Here is a 9,671-nt window from a genome sequence, read left to right as displayed (position 1 = left end):
GCCTGGTAATGATTAGCTATTGGCATGTGCATTACAAATAGATAAAGGCCAAAATGGATGTCACTAAACATCAACCCTTGATAACAGAATTGAATCGTGTAATACATGCATCGTATTTGCATCAGAGATGTTAAAAAGAAGCATTTCCACCCAACTCAGATGCAAAACAAAAGTACATCGAAAGACAAAACTAAATAGATTCACATATTTAAACTTATTACTTTTGCTTAAGTGTTGGCAAACTCTTGCCCTTGAGAAAAGTTTTGAAAACTGAGAAATCCTGAGGTAACTTAAGTTGGCAGTAAATACATGAAGAATTATGGTATCTGATCGGATGCGACAAAGACCCAAAGTGCTGGAGTAGCTCAGCGGGTCAGGCAGCAACTATAGAGGTCATGGATAGGTGACGTTTCGGTTTGCGATCCATCTGCAGTTCATTGTTTCTCTATCTGATTGGGTAGTCTGAATTGAATCGCTCGTCATCTAATAGTCATCAATAGGAGATAGAAACAAAAAGCTGGAGTAACTCAGCGGGACAGGCAGCATCTTTGGAGAGAAGGAATGGGTGACGTTTCGGGTCGAGGCCCTCCTTCAAGTCATGAATAGGAGAACATCTCTCCTCAGTATGACAAAGTGCATTGAGTTAAAAACGTTTCTTAAGATATTATTGAGCGGCGTATCATGGTACAGAATGCATGCCAGACTATATGTCTGCGCATGGTTCTGTTGGCATCTATTGATTGCCAAGACAGAAGGCACCTGGCAGTCATTTGCTTTGTTTGCTGTGGATTTAGGATCAAACGTTCGAGGCTTAGCATTAATGTGGATTTTAAGAATCTGTGAAAATAATTGATTTTGAGTGTGCCAAGTTTGTCCTGAATCCTAGATTCAACACACTCCAACACTTCTGTAATCAAACGTATTTGACAGCGTTTGCTCAATGTACCAAAGCCACTCCCATGACAACATCTCATCAGATTGTCTAGCTCTTGAAATAATATTTTAAATGCTGCGTCAAATCCACACTGGACCATCAATGCATAGAACGTGTTGGGGTAAAACACAAAGTGCTGGAGGATCTCAGTGGGTCAGGCAGCGTCTGTGGAGAGAATGGGACAGTGGTCATTTCGAGTCGGGATCCTTCTTCTGACTGAGGCTGGAGAAGAGTTCTGACTAAAAATGTCGCCTGTCTATTCCCTCCACAGATGCTGCCTGACCCGCTGAGTTCCTCCAGTACTTTTTGTTTTGCTCATGATTTCAGCATCTGCAGTTCCCTGCATCTGCATTGTAGTAAGATTGCTTTAAAAACTTTCAGTACCCGTTCGAGATAGGTAAAACCAATCAAATGACCTCACGAATCTTTGAGAAACTGATCGGTGTTGCAGGAATTAACATGGAGAATGCTTTAAATGCTCTATTCATTAGTACCGAATGATCTATGTATTTAAGCATGCTCTTTACAATCCAGTGAAGTTTTTTCACATTGGGATATGTCTTCTGTTTATTAATAAAGGTCAGATATTATTCTGGAAGAAACAAGGACATGTTACATTGGGCATGTAACTTCAAGTGCATTTGAGGACTTCAGAAAAGGGTTAAATAAAACACTTTGGTATAAAAACGGTATGCAATAAATATGTTAGAGCACAGAAAGTTTGATTATAGATGAAGGAATTTACAGGGATATTTGGCTGGACAATCATATCAAAAATAACATTTGCTGGCTTTTAATCAGTAAAATAACAATATTTGGACATATTTATAATTCTGGCCTCAGATAAAACAAAGAACTTGTGTGAAATGTTACGATTTATAGCACTAATAAAGACAGAATATATTTTAATTGATACATCCCAACAAACTGAAATTAAAATATGAACACATTGTCACTGGGTCATTATTAATAGATGGAAAGAAACAATTCTTGTTTAAAAATTGTAAGGCAGGGAAAGGAGAAAATATGCTTAACGTGAATGATGTGGGTCTATTTTAAGTGAAATATACCTGAGGTAGTGCACCCTGAATTGAATGACTTTTACAGTAGATGAAGCCAAGTTGGCAGAGACAGTCCACTCTGTTATACAAATCTATGCTGGCTTACGAGATCAATGTACACAGATCCAAATGATAAACTTGCTGGAGGATGTGTTACAAGGCTTCTCATATTTCTCTAAAAATATATTTATGGGCATTAAAAAAAATTTGCATTTGCTCAGAAAGGATTGTATGGATTTATATTGCTTTTAGTTTTTAGAGATGCAGGCTCCTTGGCCCACTGAGTCCATGCCCACCATTGATCACCCGTCCACACTAGTTCTATGTTATCCCACTTTTGCATTCTCTCTCTACAAAGGGCAACTTTACAGAGGCCAATTAACCTACAAACCCACTTGCCTTTGCGTTGTGAGTGGAAGCTGGAGCACCCGGACATAACCCACGTGGTCACAGCGAGAACGTGCAAACTCCACACAGTCAGCACCCGGGGTCAGCATTGAACCCGGGACTTTAGCGCTGTAAGGCAGCAGCTCTATCACTGCACCACCATGCCACCCTACTGAGGCATAAAGTCCACTTAATATTCATTTGCACAGCAGCAAACTTTGCATCTATAGAAAACCTACTTGAACTATGAAGCTAATGTTGGAACAATTATTGAGTGTTTGAGTGCCTTGATAAAGATTCCCTCAAAACAACATGAAAAGGGAAATAAATGCTAACAGCTGTTGGGGACTTTCTGCAAAGACAGGACATTCCAAAGTTGGAATTGGGGTTCTGAAGTACTTCTGTAGGTTAGTCATTGTTATACTCTTGGAGGCATTGGGCAATAGTCTATTGGTACAGTATTTGGTGCATGTGTGATCCCTTTAGCAATCTGTTATAAATGCTTTGCAGTTAGACCATGATGAAGCGCATGTTTTAAGACAAGTCAAGTTGTTAGCACTTAGCTGGTTGTTCAGTTAAGTCCAGCTGATATAACAGGGATGTGAGTGCCAAATTGCTCACAAGTTGTGTACATTATACATATTTTGGAATCATGTTATGCCCATGGAAGTGAGCTATTCCTTGTTTTAATAAAATGGAGTTTACATTAAACATTTTTGATAGAATTATCATTACCATAGCCAGCAAAAATAAATTCTTCTTCAAATACTTTAAATCTATTAAATAATTTTCATGAGATCCATTTTCCGATATGTACACCTACTCAAATTTGACTTACAGAAATACTCTGAAGGTCAATCTAAAAATATGGCACATGAAGAAAAGAAAAATAGTGGAATCATACAACATCTCCGAATATTATAAAAGCATAAATATTAGGTTTGATAAACATTCAGAGAAGGAGGTTCTCCACTAAAGAGGAAAAAAAAACATTCAGAACCAAAACCTTGCTAATTCATCCTGGGTCCACGTCAAAACCCAGTTCACATCCTGATTGTGGTGACTGATCACATTTGATTTCTTAAGTGTGTTGAGAAATGAAACTGCAGATCCACCACCGATTGTCCAGCAAGCTAGTGGTTCGGCACCTCCTTTAATCCGGATAAAATCACGAGAGCGCACTTGAAATCCCCACCCGGAAGACCCCCCGAAGATATGGCACCTCGGCCGGGTGAGACATCCGCGCCGATCGATGGGTCGAATTTGCCCCCTGGGGCCGGCGCTCTGGAACTCCGGCCTGGCCGGAGCGGTCAAATCCGTTCCCATATCCCACTTCTGAGGCCGACTTTGTTGGCCGGTATCTGTGTCTCCCCCCGCAGGCCGTGACCTCTTTTGGACCGGCAAAACGGATAACACGGTAAAAAGCTCTGGAACCAAGGGTGCTGGATAATCAGTGGTGGACCTGTATCTGTATAACAAAAACAAACATTTCTGGAAGTACTTGGCAGGATGCCAGCATCTATGAGAGAGAATGACAGTGAACATTCCAAGTTGACTTTTCACCAGAATGAAAAAACACTTTGAAAACAACGGCTTATTAATCACCGACTAGAAATTGCAGTTCATCTTTATCGATGACAGATAAATAGGAACATTCTCTAATTTCTGATTTCCGAGCTGTATTGATTGGTGTGTCACAGTTTCAGGAGTGTTTTGTATCCTCCGTTTTCTGTTCATCTCTCTCTTTTACATCACCTCCAGAGAGATGGGTGGTCATCACCATGTCTGCACCAGCCATCTCCATCACCACTTTTGTCATTCAGCCTCTCTCGCTCTCCACCAATGAGTATAGTTGGTGTATGTGTATATGTGTACGTTTGTGTATGTGTTTGTGTATGTACAGTATATGTATATGTGCAGGTGTATGTGTTTGTGTTTGCGTAGGTGTATATGTAAATGTGCATGTGTATGTATAATAATAATAATAATAATGGATGGGATATATATAGCGCCTTTCTAATACTCAAGGCGCTTTACATCGCATTATTCATTCACTCCTCAGTCACACTCGGTGGTGGTAAGCTACTTCTGTAGCCACAGCAGCCCTGGGGCAGACTGACGGAAGCGTGGCTGCCAATCTGCGCCTACGGCCCCTCCGACCACCACCAATCACTCACACACATGTGTCTATGTCTATGTGTACACATTTACTTGTATTTGACTTGGTTGTATAGGATGTACATTATTATCTCATTGAAATGGATAGCAGGCAAACAAAAGCTTTTCACTGCATCTTGGTGAATGTGACAATAATAACCAATGTTTTCTCTATTTCTCCCCCTTTTCTCCAACATGTAAATCGTTTGTTCCCGACTTTTCCTTCTTTTTGTTCTGATGAAAACTCATCGATTTGGAATGTCAACAATATTTCTCTCTTCACAGACGCTGGTTGCTTGGCCTGTTGAGTATTTCCAGCATTTTCGCTGTTTTTAGTTCAAGTTCTAGGCGTCGTGATTACCACATACAATACTACAACTTGAATTTGTACAATCACGTTCAATTGTAAAAGTAAAAGGATGATTTTAGCCTGGACTGTGGGTGGAGCGCAGGAGATGTTATACGGGGTTCGATGAATGTGGAAGGGTGCTCCATCAGCAGGTTAGGCTTTGAACCACCAAGTTCTCGAAAGAATATTTCAGGACTGAGCTATGTCAAAGACCAGTGGAAGTGAGGACTGAGCTGACAGCTGAGACCAGCAAGAGAGGGGTCTGGGGAAATGATTCAGGGTTGGTGATAATTGAAGGTATGGACACTGAGCTGGGTTGGCAAAGTGTAGGAGGGTTTAGTTTAGTTCACAGCTACAGCATGGAAACAGGCCCTTCATCTCACCGAGTCCAAGCTGAGCATCGATCACCCGTGCACTAGCTCTAGCCCACACACCAGGCACAATTTACAGAAGCCAATTTACCTACAAACCTGTACGTCTTTGGACTGTGGGAAGAAACCGGAGCACCCGGAGATACCCCACGCGGTCACAGGGAGAATGTGCAAACTGCGTACAGACAGCACCTGTAGTCAGGATCGAACCCGGGTAGCTGGCACTGTGAGGCATCAAATCTACTGCTGCACCAAAGAGGTTCAATTTTGAAACCTGTCTCATCCAAGCTACCTCACTGCCCATTGCACTCTTAAGTTGTCAGTTAAATTAGCATTCAGTCCATGATCTTTGAATATGATGCCCTCATCTGCCTTCAAATGAACACTAATCCACACTGTTCTAGGTCAGCCTACGTATGGCTGGAACATTAGGAACTTGGGGTGAACACTATGCCATTAATAATATTATTTAAATTTATAATTCATCGAAAGTCTGCTCCACTTTATCCACTTGGTGGACAGAGTTAAAATCAACCCTTAAGAAGCAAGAAATAGTTGGCAATACACATGTGGAATCCTAAATAATTGAATGAATCGAGCCAATGTTTCCACATTAGTCTTTTGAATACACAGGGATACAATATATATCTGACAGCCAGTTAAACATCTACCTTTGCTTAATGTTGGATTTAATTGCTTCATCGAGTAAAAATAGAACATTGTCCTCATTGAAATAACATTCTCATCGAGCAGTCCTCTTGGTGTAGAAAATCTACAGAGTTATTTATTTCTTAATTTTGCCTTTCGATGTTTCCCACCAGTGCAGGCGAGATGTTAAATAATTTCCTGTTTCGGAATGGGCACTGGTGGTTTTGATACTGATGGGAGAGAACCTGATACCAGTTTGTACGGCTCTGAAGCTGAACCTCCGGGAGGAGATGGCAAAGGTGTTTCCGGTGTCGCTGTGATATACAAATAAAAGAAAGAAAAATATTTCAATTCAGTTTAGTTTATTGTCACTTGTACAGTGAAAAGCTTTCGCTGCGTGCTGACCAGTCAGCAGAAAGACAATACATGATTACAAAGGATGCATTTACAGTGTATAGATACATGATAAGGGAATAACATTTAGTGCAAGGTGAAGCCAGCAAAGTCCGATCAAGGATAGTCCAAGGGTCATCAAAGAGGTAGATAGTAGTTCAGCACTGCTCTCTGGTTGTGGTAGGATGATTCAGTTGCCTGATAACAGCTGGGAAGAAACTGTCCCCGAATCTGGTGGTGTGCGTTTTCATACTTCTATACCTTTTGCCTGATGGGAGAGGGGAGAAGAGGGAGTGGCTAGGGTGCGACTCGTCCTTGATTATGCTGCTGGCCTTGCCGAGGCAGCGTGAGGTGTAAATGGAGTCACTTATTATTAAGTTTTCAGAGGAAAAACTGAGAATGAGAGGACGTACTTAAAACAAGTCACAGTAATTAAAATGAACCCAGCTAAAAAACATTGGGAATAAATATGAATGGTCCCATCGGTACATTCCTCCTGCTCTTCCTGTGTAAATGAGAATCAAGGGCAGGACATTAGCCCTCTATCTACCTCTTACATAGGCAATGAGAGAGAGTCCAATGTCAGAAACCAAAACCTCAAACAAGCCACATACATGGTGGCATGGTGACAGCTAACTTCTGAGTTACGCTAAAATCTGAATTCAGTTAAAATCTGAATTCAACTAAAATCTGGATTCAGCTAACATCTGAATTCAGCTAAAATGTGAATTCAGCTAAAATCCGAATTCAGCTAAAATATGAATATGGCTAAAATCTGAATTCAGCTCAAATCCGAGTTCAGCTAAAATCTGAGTATAACTATCATGAGGCATGGAATGGTGGTTCTCCCATTAATGAGAGGTACAAATCTGATCGATTTAGCTGCTGGTGGACTTACTGCAAATCCTACATATTTGGCAATATCAATAAAGATATTGGCACAAGATGAGGATTTACTTTTTTTCTATTTGTAAGTGTCTTGTCAAAATTAAAAGTAAGACAATGTGACATTAAAACAGGTAATCAATGACAATAAAAGGCAGATTTTTTGCCATGAGTGATTTGCGCTGTTGGGTTAATACTCACAGATCTGCCCATTGTGCACAGGGGCCGGCATTGTGCTGGTCACTATTACGTTACTTGCTAGATGTTCCTGGACCAGGTGAGGATGTAGTGAGTGGTGTGTATGTGGTGTCTCGTTTGCTGTACCTGAAGAACAAAGAATGCAAATGAATCTGGCAAGAGAGGCCAAGAAGGGTAGCTTCCACAAATTAACTTAGCTTAGAGATACAGCGTGAAAACAGGCCCTTCGGCCCAAAGATCATAGAACACTGCTCTAAGATCCTTGCTTCGGCCTACCGAGTCCACGCCCACCATCGATCACACGATCACATTAGTTCTATCCTACATGCTCGGGACAACCACAGAAGCAGATTAATCTACAAATCTGCATGTCTTTGGAATGTGGGAGAAAACCAGAGCAGCAGGAGAAAGCCCACGTGGTCACGTGGAGAACATGCAAACTCCGTACAGACAGCACCCAAGGTCAGAATCAAACCCAGGTTTCTGGTGCTGGTCGGCAGCAACCCCATCATTGCGCCACCATGCAGTCCCAGTATTCAGTGTTGTTTTATTAAAGGGCAGCCTTTTATTTGATTGAAAAGTTATTTGGATACAGAACTTCAACAAAACTGTCAAAAGCAAAGATTCTAGAGGAGCTATATCTATATATATAATCTTTGGTCAAAAGTACAGAAAAGCAGTGTTAACTTGCAGGCTGTAAATGAGATAGTAAGGTATCTCCAGAACCAAGTAGAAAACAACCCATGGATTCTCTGAACACAACACAAAGTGCCGGAGGCACTCAGATGGCCAGGCAGCGTCTGTGTAAGGAATGGACAGATGATGATTCCAGTTGGGGTCTTTGTGCAATCTTTCACACGTCATCTCCTTCTACCAGCTATCTCCCCCTCCACTCCAATCATGAAGAAAGATCCTGATCCAAAATGTCCTCTGTCCATTTTCCTCCTCAGATGCTGCCTGACAGCTGAGTTTCCCCATCGTTTTGTTGCCTGCTCAAGATTCCAGCATCTGCAGTCTCTTTTGTCTCGATGCTTCCACTGTTTGTATTAAATACTGAAACCTGTTTAAAATCTGTTTCACCGAAATGGTTGCAAATAGCTCTGGATTAAAGAAGTCGTAACAAGAAAACACAGGTGGTGGTTTACAACAGAAGACACAAAAAGCTGGAATGCAGGTCAGCAGGCATCTCTGGAGAACATGGATAAGTGATGTATCTGGTCGGGACTCTTCTTCAGACTGGAAAACTTCAGACCAGTTCTGACTTCAGAAGGACGATCCCAACCTCAAACGCCGCCTAGCCATGTTCTCCTACCCGACCCACTGAGCTATTCCAGCACTCTGTGTCTTGAAGCTCTGGATTAAACATTGCTCGAAAGAGAATATTAATTTAGCTTGAGTTTTGTAATCTATTGCATTGGGACTATCCTCATGATGTGTTGGGTTTAGCATTGATTCTCACCTCCCAGAAGCATCTCTTGAAGCAGGTTGTCAATTTTAGCCATTCCAAAGAGTTTGACAAACTGGATCTGCTCGATCATTTGCCAGGTGATACTCTGTAGAGTGGGCAGCAATAGCAGCAACTCTCCAAATCGTCCTCGGGAGTCATATTGTCTGTCATTGATATAGTCCTCCAAGCTGACCTGTACCTGGAACCGCATGCGCTTGATCTTGGCTGGGTTACTGAGACCCTTGGCATCTATGGAGAGAAAGTAATTCATCATTTTAATGCTGCAACATCCCACTCTATCGCACGGAGTCATAGAGTCGTACAGCGTGGAAATAGGCCCTTCAGCCCAACTCGCCCACGCCAACCAACATGCCCCATCAACACTAGTCCCACCTGCCTGTGTTTAGCCCATATCCCTCTACACCTATCCTACCACCTATCTAAATGTTTCTTAGAAACAGGCCCTGTGGCCCAACGCCCACGCCGACCAACATGCCCCATCTGTACTAGGCCCACCTGCCTGTGCTTGGCCCCTATCCTTCGAAACCTAACCTATCCATGTACCTAGCCAAATGTCTCTTAAACATTGCAATAGTACCTGCCTCAACTACCTCCTCCGGCTGCTTGTTCCATACACTTACCACCCCTTGTATAAAAAAAGCTTCCCCTCAGGTTCCTAATAAAATGGGCGGTACAGCGGTAGAGTTACTGCCTCACAGCACCAGAGATCCGGGTTGGATCCTGACTACGGGTGGTGTCAGTACAGAGTTTGTGCGTTCTCCCTGTGACTGAGTGTGTTTTCTCCAGTTCCTTCCCACACTCCAAAGACGTACAGGTTTGT

General features: G+C 42.1%; 1 protein-coding gene across 2 annotated transcripts in view; it reads right to left on the bottom strand.

Annotated features, from left to right (window-relative positions):
• Positions 1 to 4,570: 4,570 nt before the first annotated feature.
• The window catches only part of hnf4a (hepatocyte nuclear factor 4 alpha), a 42,569-nt gene continuing 37,468 nt past the window's right edge, over positions 4,571 to 9,671 (bottom strand). The window contains exons 8-10 of one of the 2 annotated variants that reach the window (XM_033041473.1): positions 8,843 to 9,079; positions 7,387 to 7,509; positions 4,571 to 6,221 (exon numbers count right to left, since the gene is read on the bottom strand). In XM_033041473.1, the coding sequence (XP_032897364.1) occupies positions 6,094 to 6,221; positions 7,387 to 7,509; positions 8,843 to 9,079 (488 nt within the window). In that variant the 3' untranslated portion in view covers positions 4,571 to 6,093. The remainder of the gene's footprint in view (positions 6,222 to 7,386; positions 7,510 to 8,842; positions 9,080 to 9,671) is intronic. The other variant, XM_033041474.1, reaches the window with a different exon arrangement.

The sequence above is a fragment of the Amblyraja radiata genome, chromosome 23 (assembly GCF_010909765.2).
Source record: "Amblyraja radiata isolate CabotCenter1 chromosome 23, sAmbRad1.1.pri, whole genome shotgun sequence".
Classification (NCBI taxonomy): Eukaryota; Metazoa; Chordata; class Chondrichthyes; order Rajiformes; family Rajidae; genus Amblyraja; species Amblyraja radiata.
The sequence above is the reverse complement of the archived record's forward strand: the minus strand, read 5'-3'. Positions and strand labels throughout refer to the sequence as shown.